The 24,171-nt window shown below is 49.4% G+C and overlaps 2 protein-coding genes across 3 annotated transcripts in view; one reads left to right on the top strand and one right to left on the bottom strand.

Annotated features, from left to right (window-relative positions):
* The window catches only part of atic (5-aminoimidazole-4-carboxamide ribonucleotide formyltransferase/IMP cyclohydrolase), a 37,403-nt gene extending 23,321 nt beyond the window's left edge, over nucleotides 1-14,082 (top strand). Inside the window, exons 9-16 of the mRNA XM_060828097.1 lie at nucleotides 672-779; nucleotides 2,433-2,518; nucleotides 4,229-4,318; nucleotides 4,935-5,063; nucleotides 7,772-7,864; nucleotides 10,441-10,620; nucleotides 11,241-11,396; nucleotides 13,762-14,082. Of these exons, the coding sequence (XP_060684080.1) occupies nucleotides 672-779; nucleotides 2,433-2,518; nucleotides 4,229-4,318; nucleotides 4,935-5,063; nucleotides 7,772-7,864; nucleotides 10,441-10,620; nucleotides 11,241-11,396; nucleotides 13,762-13,881 (962 nt within the window). The 3' untranslated portion in view covers nucleotides 13,882-14,082. The remainder of the gene's footprint in view (nucleotides 1-671; nucleotides 780-2,432; nucleotides 2,519-4,228; nucleotides 4,319-4,934; nucleotides 5,064-7,771; nucleotides 7,865-10,440; nucleotides 10,621-11,240; nucleotides 11,397-13,761) is intronic.
* An 899-nt stretch (nucleotides 14,083-14,981) lies between these two features.
* LOC132817267 (fibronectin-like) overlaps nucleotides 14,982-24,171 on the bottom strand; it is a 94,406-nt gene continuing 85,216 nt past the window's right edge. For both annotated transcript variants that reach the window (XM_060827643.1, XM_060827644.1), the window contains 5 exons: nucleotides 23,839-24,006; nucleotides 21,540-21,665; nucleotides 20,230-20,336; nucleotides 18,755-18,871; nucleotides 14,982-15,843 (listed from right to left, as the gene is read on the bottom strand). In XM_060827643.1, the coding sequence (XP_060683626.1) occupies nucleotides 15,775-15,843; nucleotides 18,755-18,871; nucleotides 20,230-20,336; nucleotides 21,540-21,665; nucleotides 23,839-24,006 (587 nt within the window). In that variant the 3' untranslated portion in view covers nucleotides 14,982-15,774. The remainder of the gene's footprint in view (nucleotides 15,844-18,754; nucleotides 18,872-20,229; nucleotides 20,337-21,539; nucleotides 21,666-23,838; nucleotides 24,007-24,171) is intronic.

Genomic DNA, 24,171 nt, shown 5'->3' with positions numbered 1-24,171 from the left:
TATTCCTGCCCTCACTAGCTCATAGCACTGGGAGTAATCCAGATATTACTACCCTTGAGGACCTTTTTTAATTTCTGCCTAACTCTCTGTAATCTCCCTTCAGAGTCTTTTCCCTTCCAATGTCGTTGGTTCCAATGTGGACAATGACCTCCTGCTGGCCCCTCTCCCCCGTGAGAACATTCTGCACCCTCTCTGAGACATCCTTGATCCTGTCACCAGGGAAACAACACACCATTCTGCTTTTTCTCTGCTGGCCACTGAAACGTCTGTCTGTACCTCTGACTACAGCATCATCACATCTTCCCTCCTAAGCTACAATGGGCTGTTACTCAGTTCACGTTCAATTGGGAAACCTGACAACGTTGGTATTGAGAACAGAGCAAGAGAGCTGTTTGAATTAAAGAACATTACCTGGCCTTCACAGACGGTCGAATGAAACATGGAGTCTCGGAAACAAAGATGGCAGACGCACACGGTCTCCTCCTTCCGATTGTTCTTTTTTTTGGGGGGGTTTGAAAAGCGAGAGGCAGCTTTTGGAGGACGGTGTGCCAAATCCAAGTGCTGTGGATTCGTGTGCCCTTTCTTGTAGTGAATTTACAATTATTGAGCCTTTCGATTTTAATTGAGCCTGCCTCAAGATTGTTGATGTAATTTTGCTGTTTTGCCTCCAGGTGCCGCTATTGGTGTCCCAATGACTGAAGAAGAAGCCAGAGTCTGTATGGTCCATGATAAATATGGCACACTGACTCCACTGGCTACAGCTTATGCCAGAGCAAGAGGTTAGTATCAGCATGTCACCCCTGACCTCTGTGAGGCTTAAAGGGATTGGGAATGAGGAAAACCAGAGCGCAAGGCTTGAAATGTTGGAAATGCAGAGCACCTGTAAAATACAGGAACTGGAGGCCATTCAAGCTCAGGAAGCCCATCACATAGCTGATCTCGACATCAACTCTCACATGTCAACTTTATTTATGTCCGGGAGGTGAACATTTGTTACCCATCGAGAATGTGGTTGACTTTTTTTCACCTGGAGCTGAGGGGTAACCTTACGGAGGTTTATAAAACCAGGAGGGGCATGAGTAGGGTGAATAACCAAGATCTATTTATCCCCACAGTAGGGGAGCCTAAAACTAGAGGGGCATAAGGGACGAGGGCAAGGATATAGAAGAGACCTGAGGGGTAACTTCTTCACACAGAGGGTGGGGCGTGTATGGAATGAGGTGCCAGAGGGAATGGTAGAGGTAGGTACAGGTACAGCATTTGAAAGACATTTAGATATGTATGTGGATAGGAGAGGTTTAGAGGTATATGGGCCAAAGGCTGGCAGTTAGGACTGGTTCAGTTTAGGAAACCTGGTCAGCATGGACAGGTTGGGCCGAAGGGTCTGTATCCATGCTGTATGACTGTAGTGAAATGCTTCCTTGAACTGCTTCAGTTCTTCTAGTATAAATAAAAGAAAACCACACACACACACTCACACACACACACGGGCTGTTAGGAAGGAAATCAACATGATTTTTGTTTTTAATCTGACTTTTCACTGACCCCCCCCGCCCAACACACACACACACACACCCAACACGACTGTGTTTGTGTGAGAGAGTTCCCTATCCCTGAGGTGAAACGCAGCTCCCTGACATGGTGATGTTGCTGCAGCTTTGCTGTTCTGCCCTTCTTATTTCCGGATGGCCTCAACACAGAAATCCAACCAAACCCCAGGAAATAAAACCCCAGTCTACACAGCCTTTCCTGCCGATGAGAGTGGGGAAATGATGACTGAGGTGGGTAAAGACCTTGCTGCTGACTTTGCCCACCTCTTGCGCTGAGAGACGGTCGAAGCACGTGTTTGCCTCGGTTTCTCAGGCCGGTATCGATTCCTTGGGGAACGGGTTGAGCACAGCTTAAATGGGATATTCTTCCACATCCTTACCTCCCGGCGTGGGTGTGTCTGGACAATTTACAGATTGATATCAGGCTACGTCGCCAACGCATCCTCTGCCAAAATCTGAGGTAGGCCTTGAACCAGCAGTTTCTAGCTGTGGACGCTACCCACTGTGCCTTCAGACCTCAGTGTTGAATTTCTTTACAAAACCAGATAATTCCTCCTCCTTTATATTCTGTCCCCTGTGATTGACCTTGACATTATTTCTGCGCCTGTTCACCGACTTTGAGACCCACCTCAGGAGTGGTTTCTACTCCAAAAATGCTGACTTAATTATTCGGCTGTTAAAAGTTGGGGACTATCAGGCCCGGGTCAACGAGTATGCGTTCAATTTTTTTCCCTGTCTTGTCATTCATTCCCTGCTCCCCCTCGAGAATCTAGGTTGTTCTGGTTGATTCCGGGAAAGGTGAGTGGGTTGGGTTGGCTCCTGATTCGAGATCCTGCGGTTTGGACCAGGTCACCATGGAAACCTGTGCCCTTTGCCCCGCAGGTGCTGACAGGATGTCCTCCTTTGGTGACTTCATCGCTCTGTCTGATGTTTGTGACGTCCCGACTGCCCAGATAATCTCCAGAGAGGCAAGTACAAAGAGGGTGGCCGTTGGGTATCTGTATGTACCAGCCTTGTTGGAAACTTCAGGAGCCATTTTGGATTTGAAGAGAAGCAAGGCCTTGTGTGAGCACAGTGTACGATGAGTGAGATGATAAGATCATAGAGTTTTACAGGACGGAAGAGAACCTTCAGCTGTGTACATGTCGGTGATTAAATACATATCTACATTTGTACTATCTTCCAGCACTTGACTCTTCACCTTATATGCTGTCCATTTCAAATGTTCATCTAAAAGTTCTTAAATATTGTGGTACCTTTGAGGCAGTGAGTTTGAGATACCCCCAAATCATTTGTCATTGAACACAAATGTACATCCCCCGGTTATCAATCCCTCGACTTTCTTCCTGTCTGTTTGATCTATGCCCACCATAACTTTGTACACCTCAGTCAGATTCCCCTCCCCCCGCCTTCTCTGCTGTAAGGAAAACAATCCCAGCCTATGGGGTCTTTCTCTTCATAGCTCAGTCTGCTGCACCCTCTCTAGCACAGTTGTCCTCTTCCTATAGAATGGCAACCAGAACTGCACGCATTTCCCCATCTAAGTAATGTCACGTACAGCTCTGTCATAACCTCCCTACTCTTGGATTCAATGCCTACACTAGTAAAAGGCGGATTTCCCACTTGTCTTTTTAAATACCTATTCTCCTACTCTCAAGGGTCTGTGGACATGTACAGGTCCCTCTGATCCTCTGTACTTCCTGGAGTGTTGCTGTTCATCAGCGCTCCCTCTCACTGTTGAGTCTCTTAAAGCTCTTCGTCTTCGCGCCCACCCCCACCCCTCTCCAATACCACCACCACCCTACCCCAACCCTGTGCAGGCCGGGGTCTGGCTGCTCTGCCCAGACAAGTTGTCACTCTCATTAAGATGTTGTCACGGGGCTTCTCTCTAGTGGGTTTGGAATACTGTATGCCATCCACATTTATTAGAAGGAAATCCTTGCATTTATATAGGGCCTTTCACAGCCCTTGGCATGATCTGCCACCCCTTGCGGTCAATGAGATGTATCGGAGGTGTGGCCACTGTAGGAAAACACAGCAATGAGTTTATTTGGAGCAAACTCCCGATGCACACTGCAAGAAGAGAACTGGTTAGTATTATGTGACGGTGGCTGAGGGTTAAGTATTGGGGAGCTGGAAGAGACACCCTGCACTTCTTAGAAATGTCATCAAAAGTCTTTTTGGGGAAAAAAAACTGCCGACGTGGGCTCAATTGAGCAGACGACTGACTAGACCTCTGACTGAGCCGCACTCCCTCAGTACGGACACCAGGAGTGGGGACCTGGAGTTTCAGCTCCGGTTTCCGAGGTGGGGAGTTCAGACTGCCGTGTTACTAGCTGAGCCAGGGCTGGCTCCATTTGGAATCCTTGAGCTGATTTTTTAAAAAAAAAATCACAGATCAAGACCGGACCCTGGGGAACTGGGTCCGCGGTTTCAAAATGGATTAAGGGGCTGAAAGAGGAATTTGGAGAGTAGTTGAAATAGTGTGGAAGGCTGGGGTGGGTGGGGTTTGTTTGGGAGGAGAGGCGGTTGTTGGGAAATGTGGAGAAGGTATTTTCTGTTTTAAGCAAATTTAAGCAAGTAACTGGAACCAAAAGACTCCATTTTGATGAAGCCTGAGTATGCAGGCCGCAATGAGAGGGGCTGCCGCTAGTAAATTGGAAATGTCTAAATCGCAGGTGTCTGATGGAATTATCGCCCCCGGTTACAAGCAAGAGGCGTTGGATATCCTGTCCAAAAAGAAAAATGGAAACTATTGCATCCTTCAGGTATGTGGCTTTACCTCCCCGCTCTTCCCGTTCTGGGTTGCATCTCTAGCTTCCTAACCTTTCTGGCTTGAGCCGAGGTTTGTGTATCGTTCTGTTTGTCATGATGGTTTACTTGTTGCTTATCCCGATTTGTTTTCTGCTCCGCCAGCCATGGACTGGCATGGCCTCACCATGACATGGTCACCAAGGACCATTCCCCTCAATCCCACCTCAGGGTTGAGTCCAGCCTCCCAGTGGAACTTCCTAAAAGACTTGCATTTTCCTTGTGCGACCTCTGAACTCCACAAAGAACGACGGACGGTTGGCGCACAGTTGAAGGTCTCGATCCCAGTAACGTGATGTCCAGTTTGCCTGTCTGAGGGACGGGAAGAGGGGAAATCTGACTCGGTCCCTTTTGACCCCTCACCTCCAGGCCTGAGTCAAGCAGACTCCTGCCTAAGGCCTAGATACATGGTCCCACATTCCTGGTGTATCCGAGGAGATGGTAGACTCTGCTGTCGATTTGGGCGTTGCCGGCCTTTTTACACGTGTTCGGATTTGGCGGTTGTGGGCAGGGAATGTTTTTGGCTCCATGTTTTCAAATTGCCCCATCTTCTCTTCCCCCCACTCCCCGCAGATGGACCTGGAGTATGAACCTGACGAGGTTGAAACGCGGACTATTTTCGGATTGCATCTGTCCCAGAAGAGGAACAATGCGATTATCGATCGGTCGCTGTTCGAAAAGCAGGTCACCTCATCCAAGGAGGTAAGTCTCTCGACTGGATCCCCTTCAGTAATTGAATACGGCTTCCTAAGAGAAGAGACGGGGCTTTTTTAATTATTATTTTTCCACATTCCACTGGTAGGCTATCGCACAAAATACGGAGGCATGGAATTGAGGGTGATTTAACGGTTTAGATAAGAAATTGGCCAGCTCAAAGAAAACAGAGGATGGTGGTTGATGGGAAATATTCATCCTGGAGTTTAGTTACTAGTGGTGTACCGCAAGAATCTGTTTTGGGACCACTGCTGTTTGTCATTTTTATAAATGACCTGGATGAGGGTGTAGAAGGATGGGTTAGTAAATTTGCTGATGACACTCAGATCGGTGGAGTTGTGGATAGTACCAAAGGATGTTGAATGTTACAGAGGGATATAGATAAGCTGCAGAGCTGGGCTGAGAGGTGGCAAATGGAGTTTAATGCGGAAAAGTGTGAGGTGATTCACTTTGGAAGGAATAAAGAGTACTGGGCTAATGGTGAGATTCTTGACAGTGTAGATGAGCAGAGAGATCTCGGTGCCCATGTGCATAGATCCCTGAAAGTTGCCACCCAGCTTAATAGGGTTGTTAAGAAGGCATACGGTGTGTTAGCTTTGATTGGTAAAGGAATTGATTTTCAGAGCCATGAGGTCACACTGCAGCTGTACAAAACTCTGGTGCGGCCGCACTTGGAGCATTGTGTACAGTTCTGGTCACCGCATTGTAGGGACAATGTGGAAGCGTTAGAGAGGTTTCAGAGGAGATTTACTATGATGTTGCTGACATGGAAGGAAGGCCTTATGAGGAAAGGCTGAGGGACTTGAGGCTGTTTTTGTTCGACAAAAGAAGGTTGAGAGGTGACTTAATTGAGACATACAAAATAATCGGGATTAAATAGGATGGATAGTGAGAGCCTTTTCCCTCAGATATTGTTGGCTAGCATGAGGGGACATAGCTTTAAATCGAGGGGTGACAGATGTCAGAGATAGTTTCTTTACTCAGAGAGTAATAGGGGTGTGGAACGCACTGCCTGCAACAGTAGTAAACTCGCCAACTTTAAGGGCATTTAAATGGTCATTGGATAGGCATGTGGGCGAGAATGAAATAGTGTAGGTTAGATGGGCTTCAGATTGGTTTCACAGGTCGGCACAATATCGAGGGCCCGAAGGGCCTGTACTGCGCTGTAATGTTCTGTGTTCTATGTTCTAGTCTGGAGTGCAACACTCACTCAGCACTCTGCTGTAATCTTCCACTCAGTGAAGGCTGCTTTGTCTGTTTGGTCAGGATGTGCACCTGTCCTGTGAGCATTAACTGCTAGAACTGAGGTAGACACCATATTTCTTCCTCCTCAGCAGAACTGGTCAGAAAGTGCAGGGTTTCGCCAGGTGTCTGGAAATTGGAATCTTTTTTTTTAAGTTTTGGAGATCACTTGTATGGTCACACAGGCCTGTGTTTTAATCTCCCTGGCCCTCAGTGGGAAAGGTGTGAACGAGGGTTTAGAATTCACCCCAGGTCCGCCACTTAGCCTGAGGTCCCTCTCCAGCGCTGCTTCCTGTTTTGAGCTTTCACTGAGTTCAGGCTCCAGCTTCAGGCCTGCTTCCCAGCTTTCTCCCTAGGTTACAAGTTCAGAATTGGTATCCTTGTTTTCCGAGGTCCACTGTGACATTCCCTGATGCCCATACACTCCTCCAGCCAAGGGATCTAAACTACTTGGAAGACCGGGCCCTCTTGCTCTCCTGAGGCCTCGCTGTAAGCAGATAGGCCTCTCTTTCCGCACTTACTGCCAGCACTGACATCAGCCACCAAAGCCCTTGCTCGTGGCCTTGTGAGGAGGACCGTCTCCATGCCGACCTGTGCCCCCCTCCACTTCGATTTCTTACTTTGCTACACCCCACCCCACCCCAGTGCAGCCAGCACTGCTGCCCAGAGTGGGGAGATGAATGGTTTCCCTTTGTTCTTCCATGCAATGGGAGTGTTGCTAGTAAGACCAGTCTTTGTTACCCATCCCTAACTGTCCTTGAACTGAATGACTTGCTTGGCCATTTGATCCTAAAGAGTTCAGCCCCACTGCGGTAAGTCTGGAGTTACATGTAGGCCAGACCAGGTAGTAATAGTGAATTATTTTCCCTAAAGGACATTAGTGAACCAGATATGTTTTTAATGACAATCGATTTTAGTATTGTGGCAAAATAACTTACATGAACTTTATGTTCAGCTTATTGATTTAAATTCCTAAGACCAGTTTCGCTGTTGGCATAGCATGGCTGCTGGTGGTATTTGAAACTTGTCCCAAGCCTCTGCAATTCTGACCCAGTAACATTACCACAATGCCTTTGAGTCACTGTTCTCAGGTTGTTACAGTAACTGCCTTCTCTCTTCATCTCTATTGGTCCTTTGCTGTCTTTTTTCTCTCTCACCGTACTTCTATCTGTCTGTCTCTCTCTTTCTATCGCTATCCCTATCTGTATCTCTCTCTACTTGTCTCTCTCACTCTCTGTCTGTCTCTTTCCCTCTTCCTCTCTCTCTTCCCCCCCTTGCTCTATCTTTCTATCACTCACTCTACCTGTTTCTCTTTCTATCTCTGTTTTTCACACTCTCTCTCTCTTTCTCTGTTTACATTTCTCTCTTCATCTGTATCCCTCTAGTTTTTTTCTCTCTCTGTATCTCTCTTTCTCTGTCTCATTTACACCTTCTTTCTGTCTCTCCCTCTGCAGCTGCTGGATTCTGCGATTCGGGACCTGATAGTAGCCAGTATTGCTGTGAAGTATACCCAGTCTAACTCGGTGTGCTACGCAAAGGATGGCCAGGTAGGTTTCAAGCTGGGGGAAGCGTGTACATCCTTTCTGTTATTGAACATGATTTTGTGTGCGTATATCAACCCCAAGGCTGTCACTGCAATAACCTCCTGTCACAATGCCCCCAACTCCCTCCCCTCCCAATACCCCGCCCCATAATCAGTATTCCTCCCCTCCTAATGTCCCTCCCTCCCAATGCCCTGCCCTCATAATCAATACTCCTCCCCTCCTAATGTCCCTCCCCTCCCAATGCCCTGACCCATAATCAATACTCCTCCCCTCCTAATGTCCTCTCCCTCCCAATGCCCCACCCCCATAATCAATGCTGCTCCCCTCCTAATGTCCCTCCCCTAATGCCCTGCCCCCATAATCAATACATCTCCCCTCCTAATGTCCCTCCCCTCCCAATGCCCGTCCCCCATAAACAATATTCCTCCCCTCCTAATGTCCTTCCCCTCCAATGCTCCAACTCCCTCCCCTCCCAGTGCCCCCAACTCCCTCCCCTCCCAATGCCCTCAACTCCCCTCCCAATGCCCCAGTTCCCTCACTCTGTCTCCCAATGCTCTCAGACCCCCATAATCCTGCCCCGTCTCTGCTGCTTTCCATGCTCTCTCCAGTGGTTACAGGTTCAGAATTGGCGTCCTTGTTTTCCCGGCTGTGCTGTGAAAACTCTTCCTGCCCCTGCCCCCTGGGTAGTCACTGGTCTGCTCTCCAGCCCCCCAAGAGTTCCTGCCTCAGATCCTCTCACCTACCTTCCCCCCCACCTTGCTGATCCCTATATGCTCCTCGCCCATTACCCTCCCTCCCTCTCTCACCAATCTCCACCACATTGGGGAAGACCCAACCCCAGTCCCTGCTCTTAAGGATCACACGTGACCAGTGTGGCAGAGTCAAAGGTCACTGCTGTATTTAGCCCTGGCGTTTTGTGGAGCGGGGGAGGTGGAGGGTGGATCTTGTTTCGAGTTTGGGAGGAGTGGGGGCTAGGAGGTAGGCAGACTGGCAATGAGCTGGGCAAACGTCTGATACATCCTGGGCCTTGTTGAGCAGATTGTACAGTCACTGGACCCTGAGGCACAATTTAAACAAAGCACAGGGATTAAAATGGCTTCAGGGACCTGAGATCCCTGTGGTGTCATTTCCTTTAAAGGCGGAGGGTAGGTGGGTGTCTGAAATTCACTGCCTGATTGGATGGTGGAGGGAAAGACCCTCAATTCTTTTCTTTTAGAGACAGCCTCCTGAGTGCTGGGACCTTAGATTAGATTAGATTAGATTACTTACAGTGTGGAAACAGGCCCTTCGGCCCAACAAGTCCACACCGACCCGCCGAAGCGCAACCCACCCATACCCCTACATTATCCCTTACCCCTTACCACTATTAGAATGGCCAATTCACCTGACCCGCACATCTTTGGACTGTGGGAGGAAACCGGAGCACCCGGAGGAAACCCACGCAGACACGGGGAGAACGTGCAAACTCCACACAGTCAGTCGCCTGAGTCAGGAATTGAACCCGGGTCTCCAGGCGCTGTGAGGCAGCAGTGCTAACCACTGTGCCACCATGCCGCCCACCTACAGGGCTGTGGGCCGTGTGTGGGATGACGGGATTGGAAAGGGCGTCTCTGGGTCGCCATGGACAAGATGGCCTTCCACCCACAACCACGCTTCTGTGGTGTCTTGTTTTATTGGTTTCCAAGCTGCCCTTGCCCCATACCAGCCTGTTCCAATCTAAAAACACCATACTGGGAGATCGTAGAATCCTGAAGAAGGGCTCATGCCCGAAACGTCGACTCTCCTGCTCCTTGGATGCTGCCTGACCTGCTGCCCTTTTCCAGCAACACATTTTCAGCTCTGATCTCCAGCATCTGCAGTCCTCACTTTCTCCTAGAAGATCGTAGAATCCCCACAGTGTGGAAACAGGCCCTTTAGCCCAACATCTCCACATGTACCCAACGAAGAGTAACCCACCCAGACCCCGCCCCCATTCCACTATCCTGTAACCCGACATTTACCTCTGACTAATGCATCTAACCTACACATCCCTGAACCCTATGGGCAATTTAGCATGACCAGCCTATCTGACCTGCATATCTGTGTGGACTGTGGGAAGAAACCGGAGCATCCGGAGGAAACCCACGCGGACAGTCATCCAAGGCCCAACATCTCACCAGACTGGTCCCTCTTCACTCCCTGGGCGGCATGGTGGCTCAGTGGTTAGCACAGCTGCCTCTCAGCATCAGGAATCAAGGTTCAATTCCAACCTCGGGTGACTGTCTGTGTGGAGTTTGCATATTCTCCCCAAATCTGCGTGGGTTTCCTCCGGCTGCTCCGGTTTCCTCCCATAGTCCAAAGATGTGCAGTTTACACGGACTGGCCGTGACGAATTTCCCCATAGTGTCCAGGATGTAGTAGGGTGGGGGGAGAGGGTGTCTGGGTGAGATGATTTTTGAAGGGTTGGTGTGGACTCAATGGGCCGAGTGACCTGCTTCCACTCTGTAGCGTTTCTGTGACTTGTTGACGTTAGTGTGTCGGATTGGGTCATTGCGGGCCTAGTTGGGCCCAGCTGCTGACTGTTTGACTCTCAATCTCAGGTGGTTGGCATTGGAGCAGGGCAGCAGTCCCGTATTCACTGCACCAGACTGGCGGGGGATAAGACTGACCACTGGTGGCTCCGACACCACCCCAAGGTGCTGGCCATGAAGTTCAAAGCGGGCGCCAAGCGGGCCGAGATCGCTAACGCCATTGACCAGTACGTCGGGGGCACAATGGAGGTAAGCTAGTGGCGCGCCTTTCTGTGGGGGCTTGCGGTGTCTGGTTTGTGCTTTCGGAGAGCCGTCTGCATAGATGGGAGCTGTCCCCCCACCCACACACTCCCCGGTCGACCTTCTAAGGAATCGCTCCCCCTACCTTAAGTTGACTAATGTAGCAGAGAGGTCAAAGGTCAACCTGCCCACTGTCGGGGTCTGAAATCAAATGCTTATCGTGGTGTGTGAAAGTGCAGCTTCCTCCTCATCCCCGTCCGACCCCTCAATAGTGCATGAAGTAAATCCTTCAGGGAATTGGACTGCCTTCTCACATCCCGTGCAAAAGGTCTGACCTGCATTTGTCTAAGACCTGTCGCACCTTGCAGGTTTTACAGTCTCGGTGCTACACCGAAGTGTTAGCCCAGATTTCGGCCCCCAAATCTCTAGATTGTGAATTGAACTTGCAACCTTTGTACTCTAAGAAGTGGTAGGGTTGTGGGGGCATGTGTGTTCATGCCTAGGCTGAAGCTTGGGCCTGTTGCTTGCGCAGTTGCTTTATTGATTAACTCCACCACTGTGTGTCTAGGGGGCAGTATTGACTGACTTTCCTTGTGTCCATTGCTTTGTTTCTCTTCTGGGCCGGTCAGGCGGAGGATCTGCCTGCGTGGCAGGCCATGTTCGAGGAGCCCCCTGAGCCACTCTCGGACACTGAGCGGAAGAACTGGATCTCCCGCCTCAGCGGCGTCGCTCTGAGCTCGGATGCTTTCTTCCCGTTCCGTGACAATGTTGAGCGTGCCAAGAAGGTGAGTGGCTGGCACTCCCTGTCAACAGCTGTGCCCACTGTGGAGGTAGGGGGAGGGGAAGTCACATCCTCCATGCCCAACGCACAGAGCCTTCAAATGCATCATTGACCCATGCACCAAATCAATATGGCCACTGTATTGTGTAGGGGATTGTGGGAGTGGAGGATGTTAGGTACATTGGAGGCACCAGGTCTCGGGTCTGGGCTTAGGTGGGTGAGCTGTCTGACACACATCCTCAAATGTCTCAGGAAAGAGTGTTACCCATTTGGGTCAACCTGGAAGCATGGAATACGCTTGGGTCTCCATGGAAACAACGTTGTCAGGCATTTGACGGAGTCCCAATTTGGCGGGGAGTTGGGGAGCACTCCAATTGAGTTAGGAGCAGATGTTTGTCCACAGATCCCAGGATTGGATCTGGCCCCAAGAGCCGCTAACATTGACTCACCGGTCTGAAGGGTGAGCAGTGTCCAGGGAGAGACTAAACCTTGAGAGTGGGGACTGGGTTTCTGGTTACACCGGTCACACGGGAGCTAGTACACAGGCTGCCAATCTGAAACATGTCCTTGTACAACATCCTGCTTCGTTAACCATGGGGTGCTAAACTGTATCTGTGTAAAAAAAAATCCACATCTGGTTCTTGCGTCGGTTGTTGGTCATCAGAGACAACTGTTGATCTTTCTCACCTTGCCTCTCCTCTCTCCTGCACTGAAGTGCAGGCCTGGTATTGGTCAGATTCCAATCCCTAGACTATGAGGCTTTGCTTCATGAATAGACTTGAGATAATGGAGGGTGTCAAAAAAAGGCACTGGTCAGTCAACCCACTATTGGGAGTGGCTCGCAGTTTTGGCTCTCAGAGAAAATTCCAGGATCCCAGAATTTAAAACTCCCGTCAGGATATTGCCAGCAGAAAGGCTTTTGCGGAACGAGTGTTGCAGCACAAGTGCCAAACAACCTTGTGGGGGCTTCAAAGCAGCCATGTTGTTGTACTGTAGTAATTGATAATGGAAGGCCATTGAATCTAAAATGGGGCAAACTTTGTTCTGGAGGCATGAAGGGTGTGGAAGTGTTTTCAGCTGTTGGGTTTTGAGATGCACTATCATAAGTAGCTGCAGAATCTGTGGAAGTTGGCCCATGTGCAGTGGCACTGAGCAGAGAAAATTGACATCAATGGCGCCTATTCGAATGCAATCAGAGATGGTTAGGGTGTCTGCAATCTCTTTGTTGTGTCTTACAATTATCTTCATTCAACATGCTTGCAAAGCCTTCCACTATTCCAGAAATAACAATGATGATTGCTCTGGCTCGGATTTCAAGGACCAGGTTGGATTTAATTAATAAAAATCACATTAGCTCGTGTCTACTGTTCGTAGTGTGAAGCACCAGCTTTCGGAGTGCTGCTCCGGCTCCTCCACATCATGGGTTCGTAGTGTGATACAGCTGACCTAAAATGGTGGCATCAACTTTACTATCCATTGTTAAGCTTAAAAACTATTGGATAGGCCTGTGACGATCATGACAATCAAACCACTAAAAGGGGTAACTCACAAAGGAATGTATTACTCTCAATTTTTAGGATTACTTTTTTGAGATGGCCTGCACCGATGTAGCGTCTCTCAAAGTAGTTGCAGTTGAAAAGAATTAAATGTGGTTGGTGGTTGTCTGCAGAGTAAACAAAGCAGCCATTTTGTCAGCCCCCATCCTCACTGGATATGGGATGTAATGGGTATGAGTAAGGACCAAATTCGGCTTTTTGTGACTCAGTTAAGATCACACCTCATGAATACTTTAACCCCGTTGACTCGAATATGGTTCACTTTAATTTTAGCTCTTTGGGATTGTTTCTCTGTCCTATGAAGCTTGGTTAGAGACAAAAACACTGTAGATGCTGAAATCCAAAGTAGACAGGCAGGAGGCTGGAAGAACACAGCAAGCCAGGCAGCGTCAGGAGGTGGAGAAGTCGACATTCTGGGTGTAACCCTTCTTGAGGACTGAGGTTCAGTTTGGGGGAGGGAGAGCTGCAACTAAAGGGGGTGGTGGGGCCAGGGTGGTGAAGTGGGGATAGGTGAAGACAGGCAGAGGGTACGGCCTGGTTGGTCAGTGGGAGGAATGAATCCAGTTGGTGGCAGGGACCAGTGGAAGAGAGGGGGAGGGGCTAGGAAGGGAGTCCTGTCAAGCTTTGCCGTTTAACTCTCTCCATGCAAGGGTAACCTTCAATCTGGGGCAATTGTATCTTGCCGAGGTGTGAACCTTGCAGGAACTATGCTGCCTCAGGTGGGGCTTTGTGAGGAGTGGCAATTATAGACTGCTTCCTATTAAATATTGTTGTTTCTCCACTCTTTCCCCCCCCACCCCCCCAAACACACAGAGTGGAGTTGATTTCATCGCCGCCCCGTCTGGATCGGCAGCTGACCGGGTGGTGGTCGGTGCGTGTGAGCAGCTGGGTATAACACTGTTCCACACCAACCTGCGACTCTTCCACCACTAGAGGCTTTGCGTTCCCTGAGTGCGACCCATCACGAGCCGTAACTATGAAGAAAAATTGCTTTTTGTACCACGCCCTTCCTTCCAAAGATTAGTAACTGTCATTTTATGTTAAGAAGGAAAAATGTTTGGGCTCATGCCCACTGCTGTAGTGAGTTGTCTCCATTTAGTTTTCCAAATAAACACCATGGTTTGGAAGTTGAAATGTGTGTGACTGTGGGTGTAGTATGGGGAAAACTCCCAACACCTTGTGATTTGTAGTCACACAACACAGAAACAGGCCTTTAGGCCCAACTAATCTAAGCTGACCATAATCCCAAACTAGTCCCACATGCCTGTTTGACCCACATTCCTTCAATCATCTATTCATTTATTTATCAAAATGTTTCTTAAACATTGTAACTGCACCTACATCCAACACTTTCTCCACAGTTCGTTCCATACTTAAACCACTCGTGTTTAAAACAAACCCTCATTTCTTTAAATCTTCCTCTACTCGCCTTAATACCATGTCCCCAGTCTTGAAATCTCTCACCTTAGGGAAAAGCCTATCTATTCGCCTCATTATTTTATGTATCTTTGTATGGTTACCGTGCCTCAACCTCGAGTGAAAAATGTCCTAGCCTATCTTTATAACTCAAACCCTCCATTCTCAGTAGCATCCTGGTAAATCCCTCCTGAGTCCTCTCCATCTTAATAATATCCTTCCTGTAACAGGGAGAACAGAATGAGACACAGTACTCCAGAAGAGTTAAATCTCTCCAGCTGGGGTAAGGGGTGGGCTCCAGTGGAGGGAAGGGAGAACTGACTGGAACCTCTCCGATCTCGGAGCTGTCGTCTCCAATGCTTCCAGTTTCTCAGATGGGCAACTCAAAGTCAGTCAAGGAGTGAGTCAGTGCAGACAGAGGGTCGTTTGAACTTTAAAAGTCTAGGTATGCTTATAAAGGGCTGTAAGGATCACAGGTACCACCACAGATCAGATGCTCAAATGTCGCAGTCTTGGCGCTACTACAGTCCCTTGCTGAAAACACAGTGAATAGGGGGACTATGTACCCCCACAGTCCACTCCTCAGCCTGAAACAGTGTGAAGAAAGCACCAGCATGTTCTTTTTTTCGTAAAAGTTTTATTGAAACGAGGATTTTCTGTCCGTAGGTTAGAAAAAGCACTGGCATCTATAAACACTGATCACGGCAAAATACACCGTTAAACATCGAGCAACACAAGTGTCGCAGCAGTGCCCAACTTCATTTATGTTAACAGTATAAAAGGTTTACAATAGAATAAACACTGCATGGGGAGGGGGGAGGAAGGTTTTGATAAATAACAGCTCATTACAGTTAAGACAATTACAACAGTGTGTGATCATTAAGACACTTGGGGAGAGAGTCCTGCAGCATTTGTGGAATAGAAGGACGTGCTTTTTTTTTAATTAACTGAGTAGCGGTGTCATTCATTTCATCCTTTCATGATGTAGATTAGGATCAAGGGGTGGGGACGAAGGTGGGACTTGGTGCTTACGCTAGAGGGTGCGGTGGTGTTAATGGGCTGGACTCCATGGTGACGAGCACCGAAGCCAACCCAGGTGGATTCTCTCCATATCTTTTTCTTTCAAACAAAAATGGAAAATGTCTTTCGATTGCCTTCGACTTTTTCCATGGCAGACACTCCCTTTGCAGGTGAGGCTGTGATAGGAGCTGGAGGAGAGGGAGGCAGGGGTCAGTGTGTGTGTGTGTGTGAGACAGAGAGAGAGAGAGAGAGAGAGAGAGAGAGAAAAGAGACAGTGGTGCTGAAGCTGGAAGAATTATTCGGACATGCTAAGCACGCACTATCCCGGAAGCTCCCGTTTGCTATTCCAAGCAGCCGTTGCCTGCAGCTCTGCTCTCGCTGTCTCTCGCCTTACTCCAACTGCTCAGAGTCAGCCAGCAAACTTCCCTGGCTCCTGCATTCCACCGGGCAGTGTATGTACTGTGTATGGGGTAGGGAAGGGAAAGAGGGGAGAGAATGCACACCGTTAGAAAACCTGCTATTGCAACTGGGAAAGTGACACCACCAGAACAGCCTCGGTCTTGTTTTTAAGAGTCATACAGCACAGAACCAGTTTTAGCAAAATGCAAGACCTTGCGTTTATCAAAATTAAACTCCATCTGCCGCTCCTCAGCCCACTGACCCACTGATCAAGATTCTTTGTAATCTTAATGATGATTTTCTTCACTGCCCACTATTCCACCAATGTGGTGTCATCCGGAAACTTACTCACCATGCTTTGTGTATTATCACACTGAAATCATTTATATAAGTGACAAACAACAAAGGACGCAGCACCGTTTCCTGCGGAACACCGCTGGTATCAGGCCTCCAATCCAAAAACTAACCCTCCACTACCACCGTCTCTCTCCTACCATTAAGCCAATTTTGTATCCAAAGTCGTCACAATCTTATCTCTCGCTCGAGGTAGTTCAGCTTGAGGGTCACCACCCATTCAAGAAGGGAAGTCTTCCAACTGCTGTTGTAGGGAACTGAATCTATGCCGTTGGTGTTACTCTATCAGAAACCAGTCATCCAACCAACGGAGCTAACCAATCCCAATTTTGTATCCAATTGGTAAGTGCACCCTGAAACCCACATGATAAGGGGTGGCACGGTGGCTCAGTGGTTAGCACTGCTGCCTCACAGCACCAGGGTCCCTGGTTCAATTCTAGCCTTGGGCAACAGTGTTGTGGAGTTTGCACATTCTCCCTGTGTCTTGTGTGGGTTTGCTCTGGTTTCCCCCCACAATCCAAAGGTGTGCAGTTTAAGTGAATTGGCTGTGCTAAATTACCCATAGTGCCAGCTACATTAGCCAGAGGGAAATGGGTCTGGGTGGGTTACTCCTGGGAGGGTCGGTTTGGGCTGAAGGGCCTGTTTTAACACTGTAGGGAATCAAATCTAATCTAACTTTACTAATTAGTCGGTCATGTGGAACCTTGTCAAAAGCGTTACTGAAGTCGAAGTAAACAATATCTACTGCTCTGCCTTCGATCTTTTTGGTAACTTCCTCAAAAAGCTTACAGACAGCACCTCAGGCTCTGACATGAAGTCAGACAGACTGCCCCTACCTCTGTCAGCTCACGTTCCCCTTAGCTCGAGTCCCTCAACTGGGACCCTTCAGACGTAACTGGCACCATAGGCTATGGAACAGCTGCAACTATAAAAGTTTAGACAAGGCTACAATAACACAACGCATCCCAAAACTTTGCTGTGACGCCGGTTTTGAGGTTGATGAGATGTCACTGACCCCCACGTTGAGTGAGATGTGGGCCTACTCATCACGGAGGGCAAGAAGCTGATCTGAGCGACACGGTGACCACCTCAGCTCCCCTCCCCGACAACTTTGCCGACACATTCCCTCTGGTGCTGCTTCCGCATGGGATCAGAGCAGACAGTGGATTGTGCAGCGAAACGACGTCGTGTAACTCAAGGGTTTTGGGCGTGGAAACTTCTCTGCTGTGCTGGGATTTTTTAGTTGCTGTCAGACTGACTGTGTGGAGCATGTCAGATCGTGCTTATTCAACCTGCTTGCTCTGTAACGCAGCTGTTGCCAGTGCAACATTACAGCCTGCCTGAGTCCATTCACTCCTCCCTCCCTACCCAATGTTTCCGGCCCATGTAGTGAGTTGCAATTCCAAGTCATTACTGCTGATCATCGGGTAACCAAGACTGGCCCACTCTTTTGTCATATTTCTGAAGAAAGCACAAGTCAAATTAGCCTAGAAACGTATATCCCCAGCCCCTGCACATCCGAGACCTGTAGCACTCCAGGGTATGAGTGTAACTACAGAGTAAAGGCAGGACTAAAGTGGTGCTGAGAAAGCAGAGCAGGTTGGGCAGCATCCAATGAGCAGGAAAATCGATGTTTTGGGCAGGAGCCCATCATTAGGAAAGTTCTCCTGCCGGAATGTCGATTTTCCTGCTCCTTGGATGTTGTCGGGCCTACTGTGCTTTTCCAGCACCACTCTACTCTTGACTCTAATCTCCAGCATCTGCAGTCCCCACTTCTCACCCACAGAGCAGAGGCAGCCCACTGTCTCATTGTGTTTTTCAACAATCCGGTAACAAAAAATCAAATCCGAAATCCATCAAAATGAAAAACCGGGGAACTGCAGGTGCTGGAAGTCAGAAATTGCTGGAGAGACTCAGCAGAGAAAGCAAGGCGTTAACATCACGGGTCTGGTGACCCTGCTTCCGAACTCAGCTCCCTCTCCACAAGACGCGGCCACACACACGGAATGTCTCCAGCGGTTTCCCATTCTGTTCCCGTGCAAATGAATCACGCTGGGCATCAGGAGTGACCAAACAGCCCAGCCCCTGTGACGCCCACTGGTCTTGAGGGGCCTGTATTCACGCTGCCTGGGCACCGTGTCGAAGTGGAAGACAGGCACAGCCCACCACCTCTTTGTTTTTCTGAACAAAATTCCTCACGACATTGGCATTGGTGGCAGAAGCCGGCAGCTGTAGTGAGCAATATTCCCTCCTAAGCTCAGGCCACACGGCACGCCAATGCAGAGCTTCCACTTCTGGAATCCGCTGGCACGTGTGGGCCTTGGCACACCAGCAATACCCATTATGGGTAGAGCTGGTGGGGAGTCGGTTTCTCGAACCCCTGCAGGTGCCCTGAAAACTGCCCTCCCTGTTGGCACAGCCAGTAGGACTGAGGTCACGCCTGGCCCATTAACTGGGAAGAGGGGCAAGTCCCCCCAGGGTCTGTAGTGAATCAGTGGGATCATTTATCAACAATTCCCACATGTTCGATGCCATTTTTGATTTTCTCTTAGTGCAAGTGTTTTCGCGTTATGTTTCCATCTGTGATATCGACCATTGATATTAGGTTTCTACTTACTCTTGATCCGTATCTCGTCAGCGTGTGTTGGGACAATGATGACTCAGACGAATGGGAGCTGGTTCCCTCTATCAGCGGGTCGAAACCAGGCCTGTGGCAGTTGCTGCAACGCCAACCCTGTAACCAGAACAGTCAACCCCACCGATGAAGCGTTTATATGGTACCTTTCACACAGCCAACATTTCACAGGAGCATTGGCAGCTGGCATTTAAATGACGCACAAAGAGGCAGTGGGGTGGCAAGGCCAATGTCTTGGTCCTGAGGTGAGGGAGGATGCCAGAGCTGAAGGACTGGGCACCACTGGTTCAGCCGTAACTCATGTAAGTGGCCAGCATTCGGTCAGGCACAGCGTTGGAAGGGCTGGAGGAATCAAGAGAGAGAGAAAAGCAGGACAAGGGGCAAGGCCATGGATGGATTTGAACCCCAAGTGAAGGCTTTTAAAATGAAGATGTTGTAATGGTGGGGGAGTATCAGTGGTTCTAGCCCATGGCCCACCTTTTACAACCACACCATGTCCTGAAGCACCTTCCAACCAGTGCCATCACTGCTGTAACACAGGATTCTGGGTAGGCCATGGCCTAGTGGTCTCATAGCTAGACTGTTAATCCTGAGACCCGGGTAATGTTCTGGGGACCCAGGTCCGGTCACGGCAGAATTTGAATTTGAATAAAAGATCTGGGATTAAGACTCCAACCATGACCATGAATTGATTGTTGGGGGATTAAAAAAAAACCATCTAACGTCCTTCAAGAAAGGAAACCATCATCCTTACCTGATCTGGCCTACATGCGACTCCAGATCCGAAGCCATGTGACTGACTCATAATTCCCTTTGGGATGGGCAATAAATGCTGGCCTAGCCAGTGATGCCCTCATCCCATAAAACCAAACAAAAAACACAAAATGGCAGTCAATTTGTCTCATGTCATCCAGATTATTTTAATTTTGAGGGGGTTAGCCAGGACACCAGTGGATAGAAACCAGCTCTCCTTCCTGCAATTAAAAGCCTAACTCAGGAGCCACATGCCTCATCCATGCTCTTAATCCAATCTCAAAACAAAATAAACGCCCTGCAATTGTTAGCTGTTGTTCGCCCAAGTCATTCATACAACATCCCCTTAGGAGCGCACTTCCTCAGTACTTTTCTGGGAGCAACAGCCAGATTATAAATCCAAGGTTCTGGAATGGGGTTTGAACACTCAAACTCAAGAGGTGCTACCAACGGTGTTAGAGTTGACACACCATGGAAGAGGGTAACCTCTCTGCCAGTTTTGCCATTAACTGCCATTAACATTGCAATGAGGCCTAGTCTCAGGCCTGGGTTGGGCGGTTCCCTGTGGATTTCGACACAGACCCTCGCAGTTAGAGGGGCGAGGATCCATGATGCTTTGGGCTGTGTCTCTCTTCATCCACACTCTTAATCTAAACTCTACACGGGTGAAGGACTAAGCAGAATAAAAGCCCCATTCTCGTTACCTGTTGTCCTCCTAAGCAAGTACAGGTACAGATAGCACCGAGATACTCCTTCTGCCACTGTTCCCCTACATTGTACATGTTTCCCTCATCGTAGCAAGAGGCTTCGTCTGCAGGCAGAACAGACAAGATGTCAGTACAGTCAATGATCAGTACCAGAAATGTTCACAGACCACACTAAAACAAAAATCCAAAGAAACGCTGATGCTGTAGATCATCTCGTGCTGAAAAAGGGCTACCCCACCCGAAACGTTAACTCTTGACTTCTCTCCACGGGTGCCGCCAGACCTGCTTCCAGCAACTACTGTTCTTGCTGTGGAGCCATTGGACAGACAGCCTGTGTCTCAGAAACATTTCTACATCACCCTTGCTGTCAGAGCTCCATGTTGTAGAGAGGTTGGAACGAGGCAAGAGAAGTTGATGATTCAGGAAGGAGTTACAAGGCAAAGGGCATGGTTAGGTGAAGGCATGGTGGTGTTGGGCAAGTAAACGGGACCAGAGTACCAGTGGGAGTGTGGGGCTGGGAAGGACTGAACTGGTAAGGCAGCGAGAAAGGAGAATTTCAGAATGGAGGCACTGCTCAATCAGGTGTTATCACCAGACAACAGGCACAGGGGAGTTTGACAGGGGGACGGCACTTGGGTGTGAGCTAAGGCATGGGCAGCAACAATTTGGATGCTGTCAAGCTTACTGAGGGTGGGAAGCCAGAGACTAACCAGGAATGCACGGGAACACTCAAATTGCAATGATAAAAACAATCAGACCGAGGGCCTCCGCAAAGGTTAACTGAGCCTGAGAGAGAGAGAGAGAGAGAGAGAGAGAGACAAGGCAGGTGTGTGTGTGTGTGTGTGTTGGTAGTTGGTGACACAAAACACAACAGGAAAACTGGCATCGTTCCTGAGCAACAAGCAGCTGCCTAGAAGTGAGATAATGTTTCCCGTACGACCAATGGTAGAGTTTGTTTCACTTTCTCTCACTCTTTCTCTGTTCCAGGCAAAAAGGGATGCTGACTCCCGCTGCAGGGCTCATACCAGCCTCTCCACTTCCCCTACACATGCTGCTGCTCCCGGTGAGAGGCTGGTGCAGACTCCTGCCCACTCCTGGACTTGGTCCCGTTCCCACCAGGGTCCTAAGCTCTGCCTCGCCTCCCTCACAGCCCCACCCCCACCATTAGCAGTGCCCGCATTGGCAATGCGACCACTGCGTGCCGAAAGCAGCGAGCTCACTGGCACACCCCTCAGACACATCCTTCGGGCCTGCCCCGTTGCCGTTACGGATAAACCGCTCTGCCATCTGAAGGCACTCCTACTTACGTGGTTCACATTTAAACTCGCCCTTTCCGTTGCCCAGGCAAGTGCAGCTGAGCACCTGGCCGTTGTCGCTGCGACGGTTCCATTTCTCGCCGACTCTGTAGTTCATGCCATTATCGTGGCACCATTCTGGGCAAGGAGAGGAACAATTACCAAGGGTGGACTCAAAACCAAACAGATACCCAAACCTCTTCTGGTACAACACCAATCGCTTTGTCCTGCATTGAAAAACCACACTCCCACCTTCCTGTGTTCACCTGAACCGACTTCCGTCCGACTCACCTTGGCTTCACCAGTATTAGCTCTAATGGGAACTAGCAATTACATACAAGGCAGGCCAGGGTCAGAAACCTTGTCTACTGAAACACACAAAACCACAGCAGACGGGTTTCCCCTCCAAAACAGAAGCACTTTTCCCTCATCTCCATCTGGGTTCTTAATGCTTTCAGCAGGCACCTAATTCTGTCACCTGGCACGACTATGCCACACAGTTTTCAACTCCATAACTATAGTCTTGCCCTCACAACCTCGGGAGCACTGTCAATTGAGGCTGCTTTGCCCAGCTGAGTGAATGCAGGTGGATGGTCCTCCACAAAAGTTACCAGTTGAAGGTTTCTGAGCAGACCCTCCCCTCTGAAAGACTTGCATTTTAGTTTCGCTCAGTGATGTGCGGAATACCCCTGCTTTTCTCCAAACTGCTTTGCTTGATACTCCTGCATTGGCACGTGAGGGGCCCACTTAGTGCCCCCCAATATAGATCTGGAGGGCAGCACTGGGGCAAACCCAGCAACAGCACTGCGACAAGGCTGGGGCTGATGACAACTCCTTACCAGCACTCAACAAAACTATTCAGCCTGTCACGCTTTGGAAACAAAAACAACTCACTAGTTCCATCCCATCCTTCCTAAAGCTCTGCATTGTTTCCCTTCCCCTGATCCTTCCAGCTATGTTATTAACAAAGACTGCACCTTTTACAGTGTATTAGATTACTTAGTGTGGAAACAGGCCCTTCAGCCCAACAAGTCCACACCGACCCGCCAAAGCGCAACCCACCCATACCCCTACATTTACCTCTTACCTAACACTACGGGCAATTTAGCATGGCCAATTCACCTGACCCGCACATCTTTGGGCTGTGGGAGGAAACCGGAGCACCCGGAGGAAACCCACGCAGAGACGGGGAGAACGTGCAAACTCCACACAGTCAATCGCCTGAGGCGGGAATTGAACCCGGGTCTCAGGTGCTGTGAGGCAGCAGTGCTAACCACTGTACCACCGTGCCGCCCACAATTCTGGACCATATCATCAGAGTATCCAGCCATCCCTTCCATATAACCCTGCATTTCCCATGGATATTCCACCCAGCCTGCACATCCCTGGACACTATGGGCAATCTGCCTAACCTGCAGACCTTTGGATTGTGGGAGAAAACTCAATGCAGACACAGGGAGAATGTGCGTACTCCACACAGACAGTTGCCTGAGGCTGAATTGAACCTGAGCCCCTGGTGCTGGTGAGGCAGCAGTGCTGAACATGTGGTCCAATATGTCTCACTTCCACCAATCACCTCAGATTCGCTCTAGTCACTGACCCTCCCATTGGTGCAAATTCGTTGCCTGATTGACTACCGCAATGCCTCACTGTGTTGAGCCCTTTGGTTCAATCTACCTTGAGTCTGTACTCCAAGGAAAACAGTCCCAACATCTCCAATGCCTCAACATTGCGCTCACCCTGGTTATCACTGGAGTCCCACCCGCCTTCTCCAAACCCTGTCAATCATATACAGCAGAATCGAGTGCAATATTCCCATCGAGTGTCTCACCAGCAATGTCGGGAGGTAACATCCTGACTTGGACGCACTGAAACTCTGCTCAGCGTAAATGAGCTATAAATCTCAACCATTCTCAGCCACCTCACAAGGTAACGCATTCAGTCAAAATCACTGCTGACACGGGGGCACCATTAATTGCCGGTGCGAGTCTATCAAACCTCAATCGGTCTTGGTTCATGGCCAATGTCCTGGTTTCCTAAACCTGCAGAAAGCAAGGCAGTTCCCCATGTGACCGCAGCGGTCACATGTTAAGTGGTCATCTCCAGTCATGTGTGCCCTTGCATTGGCCATGGGAGGTACCATCAGGGTACAGGCCAATGCACCCCAGTCATGCTTGTCTGTTTCAGCGCATTCTACAGAAACTCTGTGTCTCAAACATGCCAAGGTTCATGGGGGTGAGGGGGGAGGGGGAGCAGGGAATTGGGAAAGAGGAGGGAAGGGTTGGAAGAGAATGTGCAGGCAACTACTCACTAGTTGAGTCACACCTGATATGACCACTTCCATAGCCTAAGCATTTACACCAGAGTTTGAAACCAGTCTCAGACATTCGCTCCCACTCCTGGCCGATGGCATAGTGGGAGTTTGTGGCTGTGTCAAAGCAAGATTCATCAGGGATGAGCTGGGTGCCGTGGTCGGGAGCTGCAACATAAAAGGGAACAACAGGGTCAACAGGGAGGAGGAAAGATCTCACAACATTTGACCTTTGATTTAAACGTTCAGGATTAAAAGTCAAAGCACTGCCCTCCCAATGGTGGCTCAGTGGACACAGACTCTCTCCTCGGTCATGGGTCCAAGTCACGGACC

Source organism: Hemiscyllium ocellatum, chromosome 7 (genome assembly GCF_020745735.1).
Source record: "Hemiscyllium ocellatum isolate sHemOce1 chromosome 7, sHemOce1.pat.X.cur, whole genome shotgun sequence".
NCBI classification, from domain to species: Eukaryota; Metazoa; Chordata; class Chondrichthyes; order Orectolobiformes; family Hemiscylliidae; genus Hemiscyllium; species Hemiscyllium ocellatum.
Note: the sequence above shows the minus strand (reverse complement) of the source record. Positions and strands in the feature narration are given on the sequence as shown.